The 26,035-nt window shown below is 43.9% G+C and overlaps 1 protein-coding gene across 6 annotated transcripts in view; it reads left to right on the forward strand.

Moving 5' to 3' along the window:
* Positions 1-24,480, forward strand: part of Kdm2b (lysine demethylase 2B) — a 128,248-nt gene extending 103,768 nt beyond the window's left edge. For 5 of the 6 annotated variants that reach the window (XM_005344431.2, XM_005344432.3, XM_026784265.1 and 2 more), the window contains 11 exons: positions 3,852-4,076; positions 10,371-10,514; positions 11,312-11,398; positions 11,574-11,834; positions 12,042-12,155; positions 12,762-12,800; positions 12,982-13,661; positions 14,400-14,563; positions 14,645-14,806; positions 15,695-15,913; positions 23,193-24,480. In XM_005344431.2, coding sequence (XP_005344488.1) covers positions 3,852-4,076; positions 10,371-10,514; positions 11,312-11,398; positions 11,574-11,834; positions 12,042-12,155; positions 12,762-12,800; positions 12,982-13,661; positions 14,400-14,563; positions 14,645-14,806; positions 15,695-15,913; positions 23,193-23,374 — 2,277 coding nt within the window. In that variant the 3' untranslated portion in view covers positions 23,375-24,480. The remainder of the gene's footprint in view (positions 1-3,851; positions 4,077-10,370; positions 10,515-11,311; positions 11,399-11,573; positions 11,835-12,041; positions 12,156-12,761; positions 12,801-12,981; positions 13,662-14,399; positions 14,564-14,644; positions 14,807-15,694; positions 15,914-23,192) is intronic. The other variant, XM_013350053.2, reaches the window with a different exon arrangement.
* Positions 24,481-26,035: the final 1,555 nt, after the last annotated feature.

A 26,035-nucleotide genomic window follows, 5' to 3' on the forward strand; every position in this document is an offset into this window, starting at 1 on the left:
CCTGCCTCTGCCTCCCGAGTGCTGGGATTAAAGGCGTGCGCCACCACCGCCCGGCGAGAATCAGGGTTTTAAAGTCACCCTTGGCTACCTGATAATTCAGGGCCAGCCTGGGAATTTAAATAGAAAGACTAGTAAATGATCTTGAAGCTGGCATGCTCCATGGTTGGAATAAGGGTAGTGTGGAGTTCAGAGCTGGAGTTGGAAGCTTTGGGACTATACAGAGGATAATGAGAAAAGCTTCATTGCAAAATGAGGTGACTTTGGCTAATTCATCTTCCTTTTTTGTCTTCACACTTGTCTAGAATCTGCTCCTGTGGGGGTTTTCTGCTTGGTTCTTCAGAGTTCTAGTTGGATGTTTTGTTTGTTCCTCTTTCTTTTGAGACAGTGCCTCTCTGTATGACCCTGTCTCGGGACTTTCTTTGTAGACTAGGCTGGACTTAGAGAGTGCTGAGGTGAAAGGTATGCACCACTGTGCCTAGATCTAGTTGGCTTTTTAGTTGAGTTTTGTTGTTGTTGTTGTTTTGGTTTGGTTTGGTTTGATTTTTCAAGACAAACTTTCTCTGTTTAGCAGTCCTGGCTGTCTGGAACTCGCTCCGAAGGCTAGGCTGTCCTCACTCACTGAGATCCACCTGCCTCTGCCTCCTGAGTGCTAAGATTAAAGGTGTGCACCACCACAACGGGTATAGTTGGTTTCCTTTTAACATGCCAGCTGGTAACCATAGCCAAGGCCTTTCTCTAGCTAGATTTACAGAGAGGTCCTGGGAAACAATTTCTTTGAAGGTTTCTGTCATTTGCTATGTCATTTTCCAGGATGTCTCTGCTAGTTAGGTCTAGGTCGGTTCACTTTGTTGAGGTAGGAAATAATGCTTTGGAAAGTAAGGGAACGTAAGCCCCTCTGGCCTTTGGCATTCAACATAACTTTGGACTGAATTTCTTTAGTTTTGTTTTGTTTTCATAAAAGAGACCAGTCTATAGAATTTCCTGTAACAAAATAAGCCCTCCTCCTTGGTTTTTCCCTTCGAGTTGGATGGCGTGCTACCTCCTCTCTATACCTAACCGGAGGCTCCCAGTGACTCATGTCACTGCCATGTTTTTCAGAGTTTGATGAGTGAGCTGTGAGGACACTGGCCCCTGGTAGAAGGTAGGTACAGTGTGTTGTAAGGAGAAGACTTCCTCTGGGCTCTACTTTTGACAGCATTGCTGGTTTTTAGGTAGCTCTCTTGTTGCTGTTTGGGCAGTTGTTGAATTTTCAGAACTCAGGCCCATAGTCTGTGTGTGCCATTCTCAAATTCACAAACTCTTGGACTCTGGTTGTGATGTACTTACTTGATTGCAGACCTAACTTGCCTTGACATATGCAGTATAAAGGCTGTTGTGTTCCATTAAAGATAGTAGAACTGGTCTTAAGTGTGTTTGGGGGAAGCCCAAACTCACTTTAAGGAAAAGGAGGGTCTGTGGAAGCCTCTGCTACTTGAAGAGTGACTAGTGGGTGGGTAGCCCTCTAGACTGGGTCCTGCTCATCCTTGTTCCTCCTATCATAGGGGAGATGAGGGTGCATGGGCCAGAAATCCTGTGAGAGCAAATTGGTGTTGAGCAGATAGAGTGGGAGTGTCACAGGCCTTTTCTCTTAGCACTTGAGCCTTAGCACTTGAGTCTGTAACTTGAATGTTACAGACGGCTAGGAAAGTATGCTTGAGAGAAGATCGTAACTGATGATGTGGCTGTGTTCATGGAGAAAGGTAGACTTCTTTTCTTTCTAATGTGGGCGGGCACCATAGAAAGCCCCTGAGGTCAGAGGTCCCTGGAAGCTGGCAAACTGCACAGTAACGACTCTGCAGGCCTGTGGATTAGGATTATTAGCAAACTATCAAAGTTTACTGAGAATAAGCAGTTGCCTAAAAAGTGATTTTAAACATTAGGTGGCAGTTAAGCTAGTGCCCTCCCTAGCAGAGGGACTAAACTTGTCCCTGTAAACTCATGCTCCAAAAGGTTCTAATGCTGTGACACTTTAGTACAGTTCCTCATGTTGTGGTGGCCCCCAACCATAAAATTATTTTTGTAGCTACTTCATAACTAATTCTGTTACTGTTATGGATCATAATGTAAAGATCTGTATTTTCTGATGATCCTAGGCAACCCTTGTAAAAGGGTTGTTCGGCCCCCAGGTTAGAACCACTGCTTTAGACAGTACTCTCTCTTCCATGATGTCCTTCCTGTCTCAGAGCCTTGGTGCACAGTGGCCCCAGTAGTTGTCATTTTCCCTCCCTTCGGAGACAGGGTTTCTTTGTAGCTTTGGAGCCTGTCCTGGAACTAGCTCTTGTAGACCAGGCTGGCCTTGAGCTCAGAGAAATCTGCCTGTCTCTGCCCCAAGTGCTGGGATTAAAGGTGTGTGCCACCACCGCCCAGCAAACTTTTCTACATAGGTCTTTAATGTTTTTTTTTTTGTTGTTGTTTTGTTTTTTTGGGGGGGTGTTTTTTTTTTTCTTTTTTTGGTTTTTTGAGACAGGGTTTCTCTGTGGTTTTGGAGCCTGTCCTGGAACTAGCTCTTGTAGACCAGGCTGGTCTCGAACTCACAGAGATCCGTCTGCCTCTGCCTCCCGAGTGCTGGGATTAAAGGCGTGCGCCACCACCACCCGGCAATATTCTGTCTGCGTGTTTATGGATACAATATTCTGTCTACAGAATGCCTGTATACTTGCAGGCCAGAAGAGGGCACCAGACCTCATTTCAGATGGTTGTGAGCCACCATGTGGTTGCTGGGAATTGAACTCAGGTCCTTTGGAAGAGCAGGCAATGCTCTCAACCGCTGAGCCATCTCTCCAGCCTTTTTTTTTTTTTTTTTTTTTTTTTTGAGTCAGGGTTTCTCCCAGTAGTTGTCTTGTCAGGTCCACCATGCATCCTAGATTTGCAGGAGGCTCTAGGGTTGGGGACTAGAGGCAAAAACTATAGCTGTTGAGTGGTGTTTTATTTTTATTTGATCTATTTTTCCCAGTCGAAAGGAAGAATACACTTGAAGCCCAGTTAGGAAAGGGCCTCTGAAGTTATAGGGTCCTCTTCAGGGTGCTGCCCAATTCTCTTTGAGTGTCTGGGTGGCAGGGAATCTATGTAATGGCCATATAGTGTTGCATGGGATCCCTATGATGTCAGCTCTTCTGTGCCTTGTCTCACAGCTTGAGGTAAACACTCTCATGAGTGCTGGGCCCCTGAGCTTCCCCGAAAAGTGAATTGGTCCTATGTAATGTGTTTCTGATGTTCTGGTGTTCTGGCACAGGTATCAGAAGCAGACAGTGGCCTAGTGTGCCCCTTTCTCAGGAAGTGTCACTTAACTGTGGGCAAGAGGATGTTAGAGCAGCCATCAGGGTCTAAAAGGTCTGAGGCCAGGGTGGCTGCCAGCACAGCTCGGATGTTTTCTATAGTAGTTAAGTTACCCTAAAACTGTGCTAGTAGAGGGCTTAAAACTATAGGCTTCATAGTTTTGGAGAACAGAAGTCCAAGATCAAATTTTCTCCAGAGGTTCAAGTTGAGGATCCTTCCTTGCTTCTGGCATCTGATGTTGGTCTGTAGTCTTTGGATGCCAGTCAGGTGGCACTTTCCCTGTGTCTCCATATGTATTCCTACTGTACATGTCTGCCTATGTCCAAGTTTCCCCCTTTCAAAAAGTTGCCTTTCAAAAAATTTAACTTGACTTGCTCTCCTTTAACCTAGTTGTCCTGAATCCCATCTCTGCGGTACCAAGATTGCCACCTTAAGCATCTCTTGCTTGGGTATACAGCTCAACCTGAAGCTCTCTCCTAGGTGCTTGACTATTCCTGAAGCCTCCCATTTCATTTGTTCCATCTATTCTTCACCAGAACCGGGTGGTGGGTCGGCCTAAGGGCAAGTTGGGCCCAGCCTCAGCGGTGAAGTTGGCTGCCAACCGAACAACAGCAGGAGCTCGCAGGCGCCGGACGCGATGCCGCAAGTGCGAGGCCTGCCTGCGGACGGAGTGCGGAGAGTGTCATTTTTGCAAGGACATGAAGAAATTCGGAGGCCCCGGGCGCATGAAGCAGAGCTGCATCATGCGGCAGTGCATCGCGGTGAGTGCATGGAATGCATGGGTAGGGGCTTTTCTCGCAGGATGCTAGGCTTCCCTGTGTAGTGACAAGGCAAGCAGACTTGCTTTTCATCCAGCCCGGCTCCCACACGGCTAGCTTAGCCCTGGAAATAATAACATGGAAACTGTATTCTTTTAAACACTGCTTGACCCATTAGTTTCAGCCTCTTATTGGCTAATTCTCTCATCTTGCTTTAACCCATATTTAGTAATGTAATCTGTGTAGCACCACGAGGTGGTGGCTTACCGGGAAAGATTCAGCATGTCTGACCTGGCTGCTGGCTCCATGGCATCTGCCTCACTTCCCTTCTTCCCAGCATTCTGTTCTGTCTACTTCGCCCACCTAATTTTCTGCCCTATTAAAAGGCCAAGGCAGTCTCTTTATTAACCAATGAAAGTAATACATAGACAGAAGACCCTCCTCCGTCATCTCTGCTTCATGCTTGTTGGTCTGTCTTGCCCTAAAGGAGCTCCTTGTGGGATATAAGGGTTTTTAGGTGATGCTCTTCTCAGCTACCCTTGGTTGTACCGGGGTAGGGTATCCTTGCCATGTGTCAACAACTGGTGGTCTGTAACTCTTCTTCCCTTCTTGAAATGGCTGAGTACTTTATTTATTTATTTATTTATTTTGGTTTTTTCGAGACAGGGTTTCTCTGGCTTTGGAGCCTGTCCTGGCACTAGCTCTGTAAGACCAGGCTGGTCTCGAACTCACAGAGATCCGCCTGCCTCTGCCTCCCAAGTGCTGGGATTAAAGGCGTGCGCCACCATCGCCCCGGCTGAGTACTTTATTAAAGAGGTCTGGGGAGCCTGTCTTGACATGAATCCTGTTGCCAGCATTTATGGTACAGTTCATATGATTCTGGTCCTTTCTTTCCTGTCCTTTCTTTATTGTTAGAAGTTTGGATGGGAGGTCAGTTTTGTCCTAGAGGAGGAGGAATGAGACATGGCATGGGGGATCTGGGCCCATGGAGAACTTGGCCAGCCTCTCATACACCTCACACTTCTTTGGCAACCTGACACAGTCCTAGAGTTCAATTTTAGTTCCCTCCACCACACACTCTCAGAATTTGCCTTCCCTGAGCCCCACTCCCTGGGGGTCCAGTGGTCTTCCTCCTGCCCCATTAAAAAGCTAGCTTAGCTGGAGTAACCAGATTCCTCAACCCTGGTGAACTGGTCCCTAAGTCGAGCATGGTATTAGGTTAGTGAGCTTTTTCTCTCTGAATGCTGCTGCTCCCACTCCCAGGCCCTGGGCACCTTCCCCTTTTCCCTACACTCATACTGGCATATGAGCACGCTTCCTAAAAACCACAACATTTTCAGTTTCTAAGAGTTGCACCACTGTAGCTAGCATGTGTGTGTGAACGTGGACAGTGTCATTTTATGAGTAGTTTATTTTACTTAGCATAATATGCTCAGAGATACATTTTTCATGTATGACAGAATTGTTTTAATTTAAAAGTTTTGTATGTTTGAGCCAGGTGATGGTGGCACACACCTAGCACCAAGAAGCAGAGAGGCAGGTGGATCTCTGAGGTTGAGGACAGCCTGGTTTGTAGAATGAGTTCTAGGATAGGCTCCAAAGCTACATAGAGAAACCCTGTCTTGACGAGAAACCCTGTCTCGAAAAAAAAAAAAAAAAAAAAAGAAAATTTGTATGTCTGTTTATTGTGCCATGTGTTGCTTTGTAGCTCTACTGGCATCAAACTCTGACAGTCCTCTTGCACCAGCCTCCCACATGCTGGGATGGGTGTGTGCTACCACACCTGGCTCAGAAATTTGTTAATGTTGAGTAATATTGGATTTATGCATGATTATATTAGATGTATATCATATCTTTTTCGATTTTTCTTTTCTGAGTGTGGCTATATGAGTTGTTTCTACCTCTTGCCTCTTGTGAATAACATTGCAATAAACATGAATACTTTGAACACCTTTTCTGTCTTCTGGGCAGAAGTGGAACTGTTGGATCATAATTCTGTTTTTATTCTTTGAGTAATTTCCACAGTGATACAATTTCACATTGCACGAGAAGTACAGAGATTCCATTTCTCAACATCTTAGGCCATATTATTTTCTTGCTTTAATAGTATTTCCCTAATAATGATTGATGTTGAACACCTTTTTTATTTTATTTATTTATTCATTCATTAATTAGTTATGTATACAATATTCTGTATTGTATACAATATTCTGTCTGTGTGTGTGCCTGAAGGCCAGAAGAGGGCACCAGACCTCCTTACAGATGGTTGTGAGCCACCATGTGGTTGCTGGGAATTGAACTCAGCAGGACCTTTGGAAAAGCAGGCAATGCTCTTAACCTCTGAGCCATCTCTCCAGCCCCACATTAGCCATTTGTATATCTTCTTTCAAGACCTTTGCCCATCTTTAAGTTAATTTTTTTTTTGGTCTTTTCATGAGTTGTAGAAGTTCTTTATATATTCTGCATATTATTCCTCAAAATCAAATGCAAGTTCTTTTGTTGTTGTTGTTTGTTTTAGATTTATTTACTTTTGTCTTAATATGCATGACTCTTGCCAGCATGTATATACACCATATGCATACATTGTGTAGTGTTTTACCTGTGTGTATGTGTGTGTCTGTGCACCACTGTATATGCCTGATGAAAGAAGTATCATGTCTCCTGGGAATGGAGTTACAGGCAGTTGTGAACCACCAACTGTATCATACCTTTAATTAATCTTAGCACTCAGAAGATAGGCAGATCTTTTGCGTTCCAGGCCAGCCAGGTCTACGTAGAGTTCCAGGCCAGTCAGAACTATATAGAGACACCCTTCTTAGGGGGTGTGGGGAGGAAGCCTTTGTGAAATAACAGAAGGTTGTGGAATGAGGAGATGTTGGCTGCCTTGGTATTTGGGAAAACAAAAACAAAAAAACAGCTCACTGAAACTCAAGGAAATGTTGTGTTCCAGCATTATCTGAAACAGCAAAGGCTGGTTTTTGGAGGACAAGAAAAGGCAGAAAGGACCCTGATGAGGTGAACAAGGTTAGGGAACCTGCACAGGAAACTGTCAACCTTGGAGGGGGTTAGGGCATCATCTAAAACAAGGAGTTCAGCCATGTATGTCATCAGTAGAATAGGGGATGTCTTGATGGAAACAGCCCATGGAAGCAAAAGGAAGGTCTGAGGGTAAAGACTGATTCTGAGGCGCCAGAGGTGAAGCGACTTAGAGATTCTTGCATGGAGATGAGCTTGGGAAGCAACAATGTCTTGTGAGAAGCCACATAGAGACAGGGAGCCTAAGGAGGTAGACTTTATACATCAAGAAAAGAAGGACTGGAAAAGGGGGCAAGCATATGGATCACAGGCAGTTGAAGGGGAAGGATTAGAGAAATGCTAACCCTCAGAGGTTTGAGGCAGAAGGATTGACAAAAGTGTGAAGCCAGCCTGTTCTGAATTACAGCAGTTGCCAAATCAGTCTGGACTACAGAATGCAGTGTCTTTGGGGGGAAAATGTTTAGCTAATTTAAGCTATGTGGTGATAGAGAAATCAAGCAGAGTCTCTACTAACAAGACTGTAAGGAGGCACCTTGTTAGGCATCTGTAGAGATAAGGCACATCACATAGGTTTCCTGTATCTTTCTACTTGTGCAAGGGTGGGTCACTTCCAGTTGTGCCAAGGTCTAGGTGACATTGTTCCCAAAACCAGCAGCTTCCACAGACTCCTTAAAATTGTGAATTGTTTTTGTTTGTTTTTAAGATAAGGTCTCTCTGTGTAACATTGAATGGGCTCAAACTCATTGCAACTCACCTACCTCTGTTTCTGCCTCTGAGTTCTGGGAATAAAGGTGTTGTGTCACCATTCCCAGCCTCACAAAGACTTTCTGATTTATCTATGGAATGTATATTTCCCAGCTTATATTGCGGTAAGGACCTCAAATAAATTGAAGCAGTTTAATTAAAACTGGTGGTACTAGCCCAGTGGAGGCGGCCCACGCCTTTAATCCAGCCAGCATTCATGAGGCACAGGCAGGCAAATCTCTGTGAGTTCAAGGCCAACCTGGTCTATAGAGTGAGTTCCAGGACAGCCAGGGCAACACAGAGAAACCCTGTCTCTAAAGTCAAACCAAAACAAGAAAATGATGGTACTTCCCCTGTGTATTAGGCATTAATTAGCACAAAAAGACTGAAGATCTACTTGCCTTGGCCCCTGATCTCACTGTGTATCATCATGTATAATAGCAATTCTCAAATCATATGATCTTAAGAAATTATAAAGACCCCAGAAAACTACTGTTTATCTGCTATTTGTTTACTAGTATTATATTGGAAAATACAATTGTGAAATAATAAATGTTTTAAGTTCATTTTAAATTAAGCATATTCACAAATGACATGTTTTTATGAGAGCTAATTCTATTTTCAAAAATAAAAATAATTAGGGGCTGGAGAGATGGCTCAGAGGTTAAGAGCATTGTCTGCTCTACCAAAGGACCTGAGTTCAATTCCCAGCAACCACATGGTGGCTCACAACCATCTGTAGTGGGGTCTGGTGCCCTCTTCTGGCCAGCAGGCATACACACAGACAGAATATTGTATGCATAATAAATAAATATTTAAAAAAAAATAAAAAGTTAGGGGAAAGAATGACACTATTGCATGTTTCTATACATCTCTTGTATCTGGCTCATTGTGGCTTTTATTTTCATATCTGCTTCTTCTATATACCACCTGTTATATTTTCTTTTGGGTGGAGGATTAAGAAAATTCAGCCTCCAACAGATAGTTGAACAAGGGAGGAACATAACTTCAAGCCTTCAGAATCCCATAGGTGGCACCTTTTATTTATTGTTTAGTTTGTTTATTGTTTTTTTTTTTTGAGACAGGGTTTCTTTGTATAGCCTTGGCTGTCCTGGAATTAGCTCTGATCTCGAATTCACAGCAAACTTCCTTCCTCTGCTTCCTCAGTGTTGGGACTGAGGCATGGGCCCCTACTACCCTTACGCAGCTTCTTTAAGTTAATTGCAAAATGGAATCTGAAACAATATCAGTCAGATTTTTTTTATATACTATTACACTAAAAGTTGTCTTGCCCTCGCTCCGCAGTTATGTTGTAACATTACACACTGTCTATTGAGGCCAAGTTTCCCAAGGATTGCAGCATACTCTGAACATACACAAATGAATCACATTTGATAGTAAATGTTGCCATCATTCTGATAAGAAAACCTGTTCTTGGCCATGGAACAAGGTGAAGGAAAACCTCATTTGCTTTTAGATTCTTGAATTTTGTCATTTGTACTAATTGACAGTTTGTTTTCTTTTTGTAAATGACAGGATGTAGGTCTTCAAGAAAATGTAACAGCAGCTAATGGGTTTTTCTACTTTTTAAAATAAAAATTATGTTCTAAGCCAGACATGGTAGCTCACACCAGTTATCCCAGGGGAGAATGAAGCAGGTAGGTCATGAGTTTCCAGTTAGCCTGGGCTGCAGGGTAACTCTAGATAGTGAAACCCTGTGGATGGATGGATGGATGGATGAATGGATGGATGGATGGATGGATGGGTGTGGGTGGATGAACAAAATGTTCTGTTGAGCTCACACATTAGTCACATGTACGTTTCCTGTAATAACAGCCCCTCAGCATGGGGAAGTACTTAGTGCATACTTCCTGTGTGAAAAGGATGTGTGTTCAAGGGTTGAGGTTTTTATGAAGTTAATAATCAAAGGCATGAAGCGGAATTGGTGATCTTCCAGTGTGCATGTGGTCCTGAGTGACTGGTTGCCTGGATGACAGGATCTGGCCTCTAGTCCTGAGGACTCCCAACAGTTTCACCCACCCATGCTTTTGAACCTTTACTTCAGCAGGTAAATCGTGTCTTGCCCTTATTCAAGATAGGTATGACCCCACATTCCTCTTTTGAGGTCTTGGAAACAGAGGCATGTGGATTATGCCCTGATACCAATGGTAAGATGAACTTCAGCCCCTCTGTGGACATACTTCTTTCTGATCTTTTCCAAGTGGGAAGCCTTGTCTGACAAATTTGTGTATATAAACAGAATATGTTCTTCATGTTGTCTGTCTGCTTCCACCAAAAGATCAGGGTGCAAGAGATTTTGATCTGTCTTATTTATTGTTATATTCTTAGTTCTTGTAGATTACCTGGCACATAGAGGTACTAATAATATGTAAACAGGTAAATAAATTCGCTTGGATCAGCTTTCTGATTCATGACAGGCCTAGGAGAACTTTTGCCTAGTCTCCACTAGGGTCTGTCTTCACTCCCTGCTGACTTCAATGTTTCTTGGGTCCTCAGCCAGTGCTGCCTCACACCGCCGTGTGCCTTGTGTGTGGCGAGGCAGGGAAGGAGGACACAGTGGAAGAGGAAGAAGGCAAGTTTAACCTCATGCTTATGGAGTGCTCCATCTGCAACGAGATCATCCACCCTGGATGCCTTAAGGTAAGCTCTAAGGGCCCTGAACACCCCTTCTTCTCCCCATGCTTTAGGGCCCAATGGTTATGATGTGGCAGCTAGTCCCTAGAGACTGCTGCTTAGGTCGTGAGGATATACAGGTGTCATGCTGAATTCCTAGAGGACCCTCACTTCTAGGGCATTCTGTGTTAGGTGATAAGTCCAGGACAGGAAGAGTTTTGGGCAGTATCCTAAGTGAATAAATTTGGTTTATTTAGAATAATCAGTACCTCAGAACTCCAGCAGGATCCAAAGTATCTCAGCAGATAGAAGTTAAGGATCCTGACTTCTGGCTTTTGAGAGAAAAGGGCCTGAGTCAAGGAGGCCAGGTGGTTTCTCACCTGTGCCTCTGCACCAGGAACCGGTTCCCGTGATACGCTAGGACAGGACTGCCTTCTGGGTGACCTTTGTGCCTGCCTGGCTCAGGCGGCTGGTTCCACCTTGGAAAGGAAGAAACCACTCTATGCTGGTACATGTCTCTATCCCAGAATGCATTCATATCTGTGGGCTGTAAGGGATGAGGGCCTTTGTTTTTGGCCCTTATTTCCTCATCACACCCACCTGATAGCTTTGGAAGCCAGCCTCTCCTGGTAGTTACTGCTTCTCTTTTTCTCCTGTGCTCATCAAAAGTAAATAACACAATCACATGGTAGAGCCTTTCTTTTGGCTAGACACAACATGGACACAGCTTTCGGGGAGGGTGTGAATGCTGAGGCAGACCTTGTATCCTTGTGGACCCTCTTGACACTGTTCCCTGCCCACTGAGTCCTATCCTGTCCTTTCAGATTAAGGAGTCAGAGGGTGTGGTCAACGATGAGCTTCCCAATTGCTGGGAGTGTCCGAAGTGTAACCACGCTGGCAAGACCGGGAAAGTGAGTGCGGACTCCAAGTCCCTGGTTGGGTCGGGTTGGCAGAAAGGGACGGGCTGGGCCTTGCCAGGCTTGTCCCCAGTTGTCAGTCAGGTGGGGTGCGGCGGGCTGTGAGAGGAAGAGCAAGTTCAAAGATATACAGTTGGATTGTTCTTCTCTCTTTTTGGCCTACAACAAGCAAAAGCGTGGCCCTGGCTTTAAGTATGCCTCCAACCTGCCTGGCTCCTTGCTCAAGGAGCAGAAGATGAACCGGGACAACAAGGAAGGGCAGGAGCCTGCCAAGCGGAGGAGTGAGTGTGAAGAGGCTCCCCGACGCAGATCAGATGAGCACCCTAAAAAGGTGCCTGCAGATAGCATCCTACGCCGAAAGTCTGATGATGTACACCTAAGGAGGAAACGGAAATATGAGAAGCCCCAAGAGCTGAGTGGACGCAAGCGAGTACGAACTGGGAAGCCCTGGGCAGCAGCAGAAGGGTGGTGTGGCTGTTCTTAAGTATGGGGTTGAGGGGGGGACCAGGGAAGGTTAATGGGTAGAACTCGGGATCCTGGCCTCTTAAGAGCTGCCCTGAGCAGGTCACCCAAATCCTGAGAGCCTGGCCCAAAAGAAAGAAACAAGCAAAGTCACTCCTCTTCCCACCCCCTTTAGGCCTCGACGCTTCAAACGTCCCCCGGTTCTTCCTCTCACCTCTCGCCGAGGCCCCCTCTAGGCAGCAGTCTCAGCCCTTGGTGGAGATCCAGTCTCACTTACTTCCAGCAGCAGGTGCTCCCACGCCCCGCCCTCCTGAGGCCCTGGGGACTTGCAAGTCCAGGCTGTTCTCCTCTCCACCCCTCAGAACCCCTGGTCCATTGCTACAGATGCTCCTGTGGCCTGGGCTCAAATCGGCAGTGGGCCAGCTCTGTGAGGTTGAGAAGCCTCTGTTGGTTGGGGAAACTGCAGCTGGGAAGATCCTGGTGACCCTGCTCTGCTAATGGGCCTTGCCTTTAGTAGCCACAAGGTGGTATCTGGAGAAGCTCCTGGCAGGGCTTGGCTAGGGATGCCTCCTGCCTGCTCTCCAGCTGCCCTGGGCTTCCTTAGCAGTAGCTGCTGTTAATGAGCAACTGCTGTCTCTGGTCTGTCTCAGGTGGGAGGTCAGCTGGGTGGGAACAGTTGACTCTCCTCCTTCATTTCTACTATTCTCTGGGAAGTCAGCAGGCAGAACTATCTATGCTGTCTGTTAGTAAGATATAAAGGACATGGCTTTGCGGGGAAGATGTCCTAGCCCTTGTTGAGGAGACCGGGCTCACAGTGTGGTGGGTGTAAAGGGGATGATGTTCCTCCAGTCCAGGAGCAAGGAGCAAACTCTGTATCCTTTCTTCCTTATGGCAGCTAAAACCTGGCAAAGAAGATAAGCTTTTCAGGAAAAAGGTACCATCTTCCCCCTCCCTCATGAACCTGCAGCCCACTTTTCAGCTTTCAGAGCTGTAGGCAACACCCCAATGGCCCTTGTGTATCCCATGATTGGGTTGAAAAATCTAGGGTGGGTGCTATCCCAAACTTCATGGGTTATCACAGGCCACCCATCCTTACCCTTCCCTCTCTCCTGCAGCGGCGGTCCTGGAAGAACGCTGAGGATCGGATGGCACTGGCCAACAAACCCCTTCGGCGATTCAAGCAGGAACCAGAGGACGATCTGCCTGAGGCACCTCCTAAGGCCCGGGAGAGTGACCAGTCACGTTCCAGCTCACCCACCGCTGGGCCCAGCACTGAAGGGGCTGAAGGCCCAGAAGAGAAGAAAAAGGTGAAGATGCGCCGGAAACGGCGGCTTCCCAACAAGGAGCTGAGCAAAGAGCTAAGCAAGGAGCTCAACCACGAGATCCAAAAAACAGAGAGTACCTTGGCCCACGAGACCCACCAGCCCATCAAGTCAGAGCCCGAAAGTGAGAACGAGGAGCCAAAGAGGCCCCTAAGCCACTGCGAGCGCCCCCACCGCTTCAGCAAGGGGCTCAACGGCACCCCTCGGGAGCTACGGCACCCACTGGGACCTGGCCTACGCAGCCCACCTCGTGTTACTTCCCGGCCCCCACCCTCTGCGTCCCCACCTAAGTGCATCCAGATGGAGCGTCATGTGATCCGGCCGCCACCCATCAGCCCTCCACCTGACTCGCTGCCCCTTGATGATGGAGCAGCCCATGTCATGCACAGGGAGGTGTGGATGGCAGTCTTCAGCTACCTCAGCCACCAAGACCTGTGTGTCTGCATGCGGGTCTGCAGAACCTGGAACCGCTGGTGAGGGACAGCCCTGTGTAGGTAGGGCTTAGGTTGTGGCTCAGGTTAGTCCATGGCAGCATATATTGCTTGAGTTGCTTATAGAGATTAGTTAGTTTCCTGTTGTAGGTGTAGTCTCAGGAAGGGAGGTACCCATTTGCTTTTCTTTTCTTTTTTGTTTTGTTTTGTTTTGTTTTGTTTTTGGATTTTTTGAGACAGGGTTTCTCCATAGCTTTTGGTTCCTGTCCTGGAACTAGCTCTTCTAGACCAAGCTGGCCTCTATCTCACAGAGATTCGCCTGCCTCTGCCTCCCGAGTGCTGGGATTAAAGGCATGTGCCACCACCGCCCGGCTCCCATTTGCTTTTCTTATATGAAAAACTAAAGACCACATAGAATTTCTTGTCTAGATTTAGCTGAAGTTGAATATGAATGACCAGTACTAATTCCGGCTTGATATTTTCCATATCAGTTTTAGCTGCATTTCTGACCCTCCCTCATGAATAAGAGGATCCAGTGCCTTCATAGGAGTTATTAGAAGGTGTAGTAAGGTCCAGAAATATTTTAGGAAGAGTACTTGCTGGCATCTTCTGTGTAAGCGTGTGGCCACGGTAGATGCTAATTAGGTGGGAGAGGACTGAATCTTAAAGGAACTTCCTCCTTGAGATGGCACATGGGGAAGAGTTGTCATAGCCAAGCAGGGGTTCTCCAGGTAAGCTAGTAACTATGATGATGTGTTCCTTGCCTGGCCTGGCTCTCAGGTGCTGCGATAAGCGGTTGTGGACCCGCATTGACCTGAACCACTGCAAGTCCATCACGCCCCTGATGCTGAGTGGCATCATCCGGCGACAGCCTGTCTCCCTTGACCTCAGCTGGACCAATATCTCCAAGAAGCAACTGAGTTGGCTCATCAACCGGTTGCCTGGTAAGCTTTTGTTAAGTATCCCAAATGTGCAGTAATGATAGCTGGATTGTGTCACTTGACTCATTCCCACTTATTTCCTAGGGCTCCGGGACTTGGTGCTGTCGGGCTGCTCATGGATTGCTGTCTCAGCCCTCTGTAGCTCCAGTTGTCCATTGCTCCGGACCCTGGATGTCCAGTGGGTAGAAGGACTAAAGGATGCCCAGATGCGGGATCTCCTGTCCCCACCCACAGACAACAGGCCAGGTGAGTTGTCAGGCTACCCTAGCAGTCTGTCTCATGGAGATATCATGGCCAAGATACCCTGTTCTGGTTTTGAATACATTACCCTCTCTCAGCCCCCTCCTTCCATGTGGTTTATGCATCATCAGCTTTGTTCTTTGCTGGAAGACATAGGTTAGAGTTCTTTGTGTGCTTTGGGTATGAGGATTTTAAGGAAAGGCAAATTCTCCTCTGCTATACGGTCTCCAGTCTGTTCCTTTGTTAACTTAATCTTCAGTGGTTTTATTTTTTTTTTTTTTTTTTTTTTTTTTGGTTTTTCGAGACAGGGTTTCTCTGTGGTTTTGGAGCCTGTCCTGGAACTACCTCTTGTAGACCAGGCTGGTCTCGAACTCACAGAGATCCGCCTGCCGAGTGCTGGGATTAAAGGCGTGCGCCACCACCGCCCGGCTCTTCAGTGGTTTTAACCTTCTCTTCTGAGGCATCATGATTAGGGTGGTTGAGTGAGAACTCCAAAGAATAATATGTTCCTTCCTAGGCCAGATGCCTGAGTCTCTGTCTCTCTCTCTCACACACACACCAAAGCTTAAATGATACATATATGAGGTGGGATAACCACAGACAAGGGTAGTGAGCTAGAATGAAAAATATTTTCACCAACTATAGCTTGAAGACAGATCCTACAACCATGTTTATTCTGATTTTTCTAGAGATTCTAGAAATACAAATTCTGATTTTTTTAATGCTGAAATTCTGGTTTGGGGTAGGATACACGTCATGAGTATGAAATGAAAGGTTACACTTACCCAGCAAGTGGTATAACAGCACTTGCTGTTTTAGAGTATTAGTAGCAGAACTTGAACTTGATTTCCTGTTCAGATTGATGGATTGCCTCTCTCCTATCTGCCCCAACAGGTCAGATGGACAATCGGAGCAAGCTCCGGAACATTGTAGAACTGCGTCTCGCTGGCCTGGACATCACAGATGCCTCCCTGCGGCTCATTATCCGCCATATGCCCCTGCTCTCCAAGCTCCATCTCAGTTACTGTAACCACGTCACTGACCATTCCATCAACCTGCTCACCGCAGTTGGCACTACCACCCGAGACTCTCTGACAGAGATCAACCTATCAGGTGAGGTGGGCCCTGCCCTATACCTATGGGAAGTCCTGGCATCTGTGGGACAGCTAGGTGTTGGTGGTGCACACCTTTAATCCCAGCACTCAGACAAAGGCAGGTGGATCTCTGCAACTTTGAGGCCAAGCCTGGTGTACAGACGAGTTCCAGGACAGGCAGGCTAAACAGAGAAACCCTGTCTGAAAAACCAAACAAATCTAATGCCGTCTAGTCACAGTACTTGGAAATATAAGTGAATGAGACCACCAAGTCTAAAGAAGTTATTTTAAAATTGAAATAATTTCTATCAAAAAATAGAGCTAACTCAGTGATAGTATCTAACAGTGGTTCCTGATCTACTGTCTAAAGACATCTCCTGGATTCTAAGAAACAATCTCATGCCTGCAGCCAGAGTGTGAGCAGTAGCCACTAAATGCAGGGTTCGCTAATGGACTAGCATAGACTGTATTTCTGTCTGTGTTGCCATGTCTTGTATGTGCCCCTTATGAGCTTCCTATTAGGAGCCTGTTAGAAGTGAAATCTCTACAGATAGTTCACTGTTTATGTTTGTCAAATACTGCAGAATTCTCATTCCTTCCATTGTTCTTTGGCTAGAGTTGGTCCTGAAAGATTTGGACCTTGGTTCACTTACAGTAAGGTGGACAGTGGCAAAGCCACTTGTTCTTAATTCAGTTAACAGTATTTTCTGGTTGCCTAAAATAGTCTGTGAGACAAAACAAAAAAAAAAAAAAACAACCCATAAGTAAAACAGAGAAAGTCACTCTTCCTCAAGAAATGGATACCCTCACCTCACTAAAATACATTTTGACACAGCTGCATTATGTTCTCTTAGGACTCCCATTCCATTGTTTTACCTGTCTTTACATCCATAACCACACCAGCTGGGGTGGGATTTAGACAGTGTGGGATCATTCTGTGTCTAGGTTGCTCAGAAGGTAATTCCTCCTTGCTGTGAAGGTTTGGTAGCAGGAACTGTGCCACTAACAGGGAAAGAACGGTGCTGATGTGAGTGAGCCTTGAGATTTAAGGTTTGTAAAGCTGCTGGCATCTGGTTCTAAGCACTTATAATAAATCTTTCCTATGTTCTGGTTGTAACGGATGTGCAGTGCAGTTCAGGAATGTGTGGGAGTGTATATGTAGATCCTGCTACCTTTTAATTTTCTATAATAACACACTGAGATCATCTTTTTATCTCAGTACACATTTCTCTCTTTCTTGAGAATGTATCATAGCCCAAAATACCCAGAAGATGGAGACAGTAATGATCTAAATTTCAGTGCTTTACTACACTGCATGTTCAAGGCCATTCCGGGGCACATGAGAACCTATCACAAAACAAAAAGTTAAGCCATGTCTCTATACCTAATCTCTTCTTGTTTCATGCTGACCTCCTATTAGTGTAACTGAATTCATGATAAATTAAGTGCCAAATGATGCCCATGATCATCTGACTGGAGGATCTGGCACCCAGTTGTCATCCTTAGACATATATATCAGGTGCTTAGGCAGATCTGGTCTTTCTCTGGTTCATACCCCCTTGGGCAATCCCTAGACCTGATCTCTTGTCCAGGTTTTATATCCACATGTTGCTAAATAGTGGGCATGTGCTGCCATTTCTGTTCAGATTAAGTCTGATACAACATAACGATTCATTGCTGTTCTATCCTCATGTTACTGTGACTCCGCTTGTTTTAAGTTGGTAATATTGATCTTATGATCTTGTACATTTTGGTCACTAATTAAGCCAAATAATGTATTGTGAGTACACTTCTTATTCTGCATGACTTTTGCTAGTTAATAATTGTCTTTCTGGTTTTGTTTAGCTCTGAAGCAAACTGTACAGCAAAACTGAATATTCCCTTACAAACTTAACTAGTCACACAGCCAGTTGTTTCTACAGGACAGTACTTTCATCCCTGGCCTCTTTTTTTTTTTCCTTCCTTTTCCCTTCTCTTCTGTCAGAATTCTTGTTCCCATTTGAATTTGCTGTCTTTACTTTACTACTACACTGCTGCTATTTAGGGACCTCACCTACCACCATCTTGTTCTTGTTTTGGATGCCTTCCTTCCTGGGTTCCATACTGTCCTTGTCAGCCTCTTGTTGGGTGAAGTACATGAAACATTTTGTGTGTATTCACTATTAGTTGATAGTTAGTTGAGTATAAACCCCTATTTTGTAAGCCATGTTGTTTCAGAAAATGAAAGATTTTCTCCCCTGGCTTCCAACTTCTAGAAGTAGGAAGTGAAAATAAATTTAGTATTTTATCCATTAATGATCTTTCCTCCCAGTTTTGTAGAAGTTGTCTTTGTCTCTAATTTGTGTGTGTGTGTGTGTGTGTGTGTGAGAGAGAGAGAGAGAGAGAGAGAGAGAGAGAGAGAGAGAGAGAGAGAGAGAGGGAGGAGAGAGAGGAGAGAAAGAACACGTTGGGTCCCTTGAGCTGTGGAGGTGAGTCACCAGGGCCGATGTAAGAACAGTACACACACATACACACTCTTAATTGCTGAGCCTTCTCTCCTCCAACACTTCAATTATTTGTGTGTGTATGTATCTGTGTGACATCATGGAAAGTTATTAAATCTAGCATCATGAAGACTTTTCTCCTATTCTTATATATGCTATATGATGGTGGTAGATTCATTTTCATTATTATGCATGTAGGCACATAATTTTCCCAGCACCATTTGTTGAAATGACTATTTCCTCATTGAAATGTACTTGATGCCCTTGTCAAAAATCATTTGAGGACCCACAAAATGGCACATACTGCAAGCCTGGGGACTCATTTGATCCTCAGGTTCCATATGCTAGGACCAGAGAACTGATTCTCACAAGTGCACCACACAGAGAGACACTTTTTAAAATTGTTTAATTTAACCAGCCAGAAGTGGTGGTGCACACCTTTAATTCTAGCACTTGTGAATTTGAGGCTATGCGGTCTACATAGTTTCAGGATAGCCAGGGCTTTGTAGAGAGACCGAGTCTCCAATAAAATAATTATAATTCCGTTACATGACTTATAATTATGTGATAATTATATATTTTACATGTTGTATATTAATATAAAATTGTTATTATGTGAGATTAACTTAACCACTTAACAGAATTTTTTGCCCTGATCCTATTCTCTTGGTTGAATCTTGGGGTCGGTATCACAATTTGGGATCTTCTAACTTTTCAGACTACTTGGAGTCCATTGCTGATTTTTGCAAAACCACTGGGATTTCACCTCATTGACAGTGGTAATATCCTAATATTTTAAGTTGTTTATAACTTTTTAAATTTATTTTGGTAGGTTTTTTTTTATCATTTTCAATGGACAAGTCTTACTCCTTTTAGGTGCTATTATTTTAGAAAGGGAACTGGGTTTTGTGAATTTATTTTCTCTTTTCTTTTGGATTTTGAAGACAGGGCTTCTCTGTGTAGCTTTGGAGCGTGTCCTGGAACTAGCTAGCTCTGAAGACTTTGAACTCACAGAGATCTGCCTACCTGTGCCTCCCAAGTACTGGGATTAAAGGTGTGAGCCACCACCATACCACCCAAATTAGAATTGTTTTTCTCACCCAAATGTTTTTCTAACTTTCCTAAAATATTTTAAATAAAAAAGGGTTTTTGTTTTATTGTTTTGATAGTTGGACTCTTTAAATACTTCACTTTCCGAATTTTACTTTTTTAAAATCAACTTCGATTATTAAAAACTGCACCATTTTTTTCTGTTAACCTTTTTATTCTTTTCTGTTTTTTAAAAAAATCGCCAAGTAAAACCATCTTTAATTTATTGTGAGTAGGGTTTCTCTTCTAATTTCATATTTTGAATTCTTTGTTAGGTTTATTTGTTGCATACATGTATGTTATGTGCATCGTGTGTGCGCCTAATGCCTGAAAAGAAAAATCCTTTGAAAGTGCTGTTATAGATGGCTGTGTGTTCTTGGAACTTAACCTTGGTCCTCTTAACCACTGAGCCATCGCCACAGCCCCCATTTTATAATGTAAACATTTCAGATATATAAAAGAATAGCAAACAGTACAGTGAACATACCTGTTTGTATTAGTCATTTATAACAGTGAGACCTCGTAGATGTTTCCCTAGGATGAGGATCCTATTTACAGCCGGGCGGTGGTGGTGCACGCCTTTAATCCCAGCACTCAGGAGGCAGAGGCAGGCGGATCTCTGAGTTCAAGACCAGCCTGGTCTACAAGAGCTAGTTCCAGGACAGGCTCCAAAGCCACAGAGAAACCCTGTCTCGAAAAACCAAAAAGAATCCTATTTACATTACTGTAATAGTGCTGTCACACCTAAATTAAGGATTGAAAAGAACCAGAGTACTTTTTTTTTAAAAAGACATTTATTTATTATGTGTACAATGTTCTGCCTCCATGTTGCTTGCTCGCCAGAAGAGGGCAGCATAGATGGTTGTGAGCCATAATGTAGTTTCCGGGGAATTGAGCTCAGGTCCTGGAAGAGCAGTCAGTGCTCTGAACCATCTCTCCAGCCCCTCCCCCAGTACTCTTACTCTTCAGTGAGACTGCAAATGAGAAAACTGACAAAAAAGATGTTTCTAAATATAACCTCTCCCTTTTTCCAAGAACCCGTTACTCTAATTGGCCCCTCAGATGTTCCCCTAAGATGCAGAGGAAAAAACACAATTCTGTAATTTTTTCATTTTTCACTGCTACATAAGAGGCCCCATGTTGACTAGCCCCTCTGTTATCAGTAATCCTTGATAAGGAATCAGGAATGGAGCACATAACAAGCTTATCACATAACAAGGCCCTGCCTGGATTCTATCCCAAGACCACAAACACAGAATTCCACAGTTGCTTTTAGAAGACAAGAGAAACTTCTAAAAAGTCTTCTATTCCTTATATTACATGAAGTTTATGGTATTATTTGGCTTGTTCTCCATCCAATTTTTTGTTTCCTGTGAATTCCAGGTTAAGGTCATTAATTTGATAAATTTAAACCTTTTTTGGTAAAAAAAAAAAAAAATTTCCTGTAATAATTGTACTTTGTCTCCCTGCTATGAAAAAAACAATTGTGATGGTCTCTGGGTGAGTTCAATGGCATGGAAATGGTTACAGAGTAAATGTACAGGACAGAATGGCTCCCTCTTGTTTCCCTACCATCCTAGGAACCTTTTGAAGATGTACATAGACCCTTCCAACAAAATTCTCCTTTTAACAAAGCTGTTATGTTCATTTCTATCTCTGGAGCATATCTCATTGTCCTCAAGCTCCTGCACTGCTGTCTCACTTCTGTCACCAACTCTGGGGGAGGGGGATCCCCTGAAACAGTCTTTCACATTTAGATAGTGGAGCCCGACAGCCCCGTCTCTTCTTGACACTTCAAAGCAGCTCTCACCCAGAGGACTTTGCTATCCAGCTGGCATACCTGTGACTTGAGGCCATTAGGTGCACATGCTTGTCTTGGCACTTACCTTTCTTTCTACACCAGTGTGACAAGCATTTCCAAATGCCTCCTTTTCCAAATTGACATTTGAGCAGGCAGCATTGGCCTTTTTGGTGAATCACTTTCAGCTCTTAATTTAAACAGCACCTGGAGGTTAAAGACTCCTCTATCTAGGAAACTGGAAGGGAAGGGTCTTTCTATGTGAGTCTCTTGATCCTTCTTGTACATTAAACTTCTTTACAGTCTGGTACCTCCCACAGACAGGCAGTACGCTGCTGGTAGATGATACCTGACAGCCTATAGCCATCCAGCTTTGATTGAAAGTAATGAGGATACATTAATACCATAAAGACCCTGTTCACTATGGGGCTTCATGACCTAGCGAGAAAACAAATGTAAGAGTATGGAAAATGTGCTTTTATACCAGCAAAACCTCTATCCTCTATAAAGTGAATCAAACTCTGAACCGCAAGGGAATAACTTTTTAAAATAATTGTGAATGTGCATCATCCTTTGCATCTTTGCTTTTATATAAGCAGATTAACAGAGCCAGGTATGGGAGTGCACATCTTTAATACCAGTACTTGGTAGGCAAAGGCAGATCTTGTGATTTTTGAGACCAGCCAGGGCTATGTAATAGAAAAATAGCAAGCAGCAATATATTGGAAAGATTGATGCTTTGGAAGCATCTTTTTATTAGGGTCCTCACAGTTCTGCCCCTTCCAGCCTAACTATCTTATCCCACCCTCAGAAGTCAGTGGCTGAGCACATGACTCAGCTTCCTGTGACTGCCTAGTGAAAGAACTTGGATTCCTACTACATTTGTAAAATTGGGTTATCCTCATATATTTTTGAATTGTGCATCCAAGAATTAGTGAGCATCTATGTTCAGGGCTTTAGGTTGGCATGAGATTCCTATTTGCAGGATTGACAATGGTCAGTGCCTGCATTGATTACTGTCACTTTGACAGTGCATGATATCAGCTGGCCCTCTGTTTTATTCAAAAGTCTTAACAGTGATGGCCAAGGAAAGGCTTCAAAATAAATACCCCTGACAGGAAGCTAGCAATCATTCTCTCATCCATTCGATCCACCCAGAAGTCATTTATCTTGCTTGGTCTCGTTTGGACACTGATTAACACGTAAGCCAGTTTACTATGGATTCAATTCTAAAATAAAGTAGAGTTAAAGAAAAGAATAATTTTTTTAAGTGCACCACTGATGTCTACAGGATATGGTGAATGGGTTTGTGTGTGTGTGGGGGGGGAAGTCTTCATTCAGTCTTGGTTTTTGGCACAGGCTTCATGGAAATATTCCCATATTAGGCTGGGGGACCCCACAAACTACTTGTAGGGTATGTCACCCATTACTGGGGTGTCAGTAGACTGCTCCCAAGATGACCTGAGGGACCTCACTGATGCAGCCATATCAAGTAGGGTATTTATCTGAACAGTGTGGTCAGATAAGGGGACAATACATAGGCAGACCTAACTGTGTATTCCCATCAGACAAAGGCCTCAACACATTGTGACCCTTTAAGATACATTGGTCTTGTATGTAACTATATACAGGAAGAGGCAGCCCTGTGGTCCAAGTGGTTTCTGATTTTGGGGAGCAGGGTGGGGGGGGCAGTGTTCCAAAAAGAACCTAATATCTTCACATGCCTAGCAAAACACTCTTAAGACACTTTTCAAGCATACATTTTTAAGCTTTGTAATTGTTGGTGAAATCACCCCCATTTGGGGAACATCAAAGAGATGACCGTGTTAGCAAGCTGTGTTCTATCGCTACTACTGGATCCCTGAATTTATATAGGGCCTTATAAGTCTGTGTCTTCTGTCCCTTTATATGATTCTTCTTCTCTGCAGACTGCAATAAGGTCACTGACCAGTGCCTGTCCTTCTTCAAACGCTGTGGAAATATTTGTCATATTGACCTGAGGTACTGCAAGCAAGTCACCAAGGAAGGCTGTGAGCAGTTCATAGCCGAAATGTCTGTGAGTGTTCAATTTGGGCAAGTTGAAGAGAAACTTCTTCAAAAACTAAGTTAGTTCCAGGACAAGCATGTAAATATGGAGGGTTGGGGAAATACAGCCGGGGAGGGGAAAAGACTACAAACACAAGTGGGCTTATATTCCCTTTGGAATTCGGAACAAAAGACCACAGGACACAGTTCTGTTTCACAAGTCTTGCCAAGGGAGAAGCCGTTCAACTACCCATTTCGGGGATGAGTGAGCCAGATGTTTGCCTCTGCTCTTTCTGCACCGTGACTGCACTGCTTTCTGGACCATTTCTAAAGCGGCCTTTAGAAGACATTCCAGTTGGAAAGGAAGATGAGCTTTGGAGAAATTCTTAGAATTCTCTTAGAAGAATTCTCTTAGAAGCTTGAGCTTAGTGCTTTTGTTGATAGCTTTGATTGGGGTACCCTGTTCCTTGAAATGCCAAGGCTTCTGGTGTCAACATAAAGTGGACCACACACACCATCCACAGACATCTTGACACGTTTTGTTTAGTTGGTTTTGTTACATCTTACATTATGCAGAACTATTTTTGTATAAATTGTTTAAAAATTATTTATGTAAGATTTGAATGCATACCAGTGTTTTTATTGTTTAGATTGCCAACTTTCCTTCAGGTAGGGAGAACTTAACCTGTACTTCATCAACATAAAGAACCCATCTACAGATGTGCCCAGGTGTGACGGGGCTACGACCTTCCACTTAAAAGCATGTTTAACTGGATGTTGAGAGCCTATTTTGTATGTCAAGAAGTTACACAAGCATGTTGTGGATAAGTGTATAGTCCAGGTAAAACACTTGGCCAAGTTTCAATAGAGAGTTTACCTTTTCCTAAAAATTTTACAATTCAGATTTCAGCCTTTACACTCAGGAGGGTTTTGCTCCAAGCATGAGCTCTTGTATTCTATCTCCATAGATCTCATTTATACCAGGAATCAAGTAGAATAAATGTGCCCATAGCCTTCCTTTCCTTTGAAGTGTTCAGTTCTCACTGAAGTTGGTAACCAGGTTATTTTCTAGTTGTCACTTCTGCATCCGTAAGTGCCATTGTTGTATGGTGGTGTTTCCTAGATTTTCCCTGATGCAGTTTTACCTTTGTTGGATTTGTATAATAAACAATTGTTTAAAAAAAAAAATCCTCTCTTGGTGTTTGAGAGTTTCTGTTTTTATGAGAGGGCTAAAAAAAATCTACTTTGAATGGCCAGGGTAAATAGACCCCAAACTAATTTCTCTGAACACATGAGATTTGTTTCTGACCAATAAAGGTAATGGGGAAACAATTATGCTGCAGTTTTGGCCACTTGTGGATATTAGGAGTAATGACTCGTGTCTGAATGTCTCCTACCACACCTGTACAAAAAGTAATTTCCATGCATGGCCACTGTCTCTCTTACTCTTCTATTGCTGTGATAAAATACTGTGACCAAGGCAACTGACAAGAGAAGCTGAATTGAGCTTATGGTCAGACGGTTAGAATTTATGGTGATGGGCCATAGAGGGAGAGAGATAGAGGTAAGCAGCTAAGGCAGAGGCAACTGGGAATGAATCTTTTGTTCATCTCCTCCAATAAGATCACACCTCCTAATCCTTCCCAAACAGTTCCAAAGCTATTTAACATTCTTTCCTGGAAGTTATCCAGATGTAGAGGGCACAGTAACATTCCCCACCCCCAGCCTTCCTGGAAAAAGGTTGCATTCTGTGCAATGACCTTGGGCCTGGGGGCTAGAAAACTAAAACATTAGAATTTGGAGTCAGTTCTGACTTGATGTTTATGTATAGAAATGAAAAGATGGGTAAAATAAAGACCTTGGCACTGCAAGCCCTTCCTGCCAATGCCCTGATTTTAAAAGAACTCATCTGCCTCTTATTTAAATCCAAACACCTTTTTTGTGACTCAAATTCTAGCAACACTGGCTTCTACGTTTAACGCAGGGGAACAACACAGAATTAAGACTTGTTAACACTGTTGTTTACTTGTAAAAAGGTAGTTTGACTTCACTGGCCTTGAAGGTATGTTACATAAATTTAAAGGCCATTTCTGTGGTAATTTTAGTTCTTTGAACCCCCAAGTAAAACAGCTGCATCCTGATGTTTAGAAAAGCCATCTTCGTAAGGTGGTAATGCCTTTAATCCCAGGACTCCAAAGTGAGTTCCAGAGCTACACAGAGAAATCCTGTCTTTAAACAAACCAAAAAAATGAAAGGAAGATAAAGGAAGAAAGAAAAAGCCATCTTCCATGCTTTTGTACCCTGTAAAGGTTTGTCACTCATTGGTTTAATAAAATGTTGATTGGCCAGCAGAGTAGAATTCTGGAAACAGGAACGGTAGAGAGTCAACAGCCAGACACAGGAAACAAAATGAGAATGAGAAAAGGTACCAAGTCACATAGCTAAACATAGATAAGAATTATAGACTAATTTAAGTTGTAGAACTACTTAATAAGCCTGAGCTAACAGGCCAAACAGTTTATAATTAATATAAGCCTCCGTCTGTTTCTTTGGGACTAAAATGGCTGTGGGACAGGTGGGATAGAAACGTCTATCAAAAAATGGCGCTCAACATTCAGCAACTATATCCACATAAAACCTAAGAGAGCTTGGGAAGGGATTTTAGACACAAAAGAACAGTTAAGCATGGCTTCTTGGTAGCTGCATTTTCATGGATGGGCTCTGCTAGAGACGAGCAGAGGCGCAG

The sequence above is a fragment of the Microtus ochrogaster genome, chromosome 2 (assembly GCF_000317375.1).
Source record: "Microtus ochrogaster isolate Prairie Vole_2 chromosome 2, MicOch1.0, whole genome shotgun sequence".
Classification (NCBI taxonomy): domain Eukaryota; kingdom Metazoa; phylum Chordata; class Mammalia; order Rodentia; family Cricetidae; genus Microtus; species Microtus ochrogaster.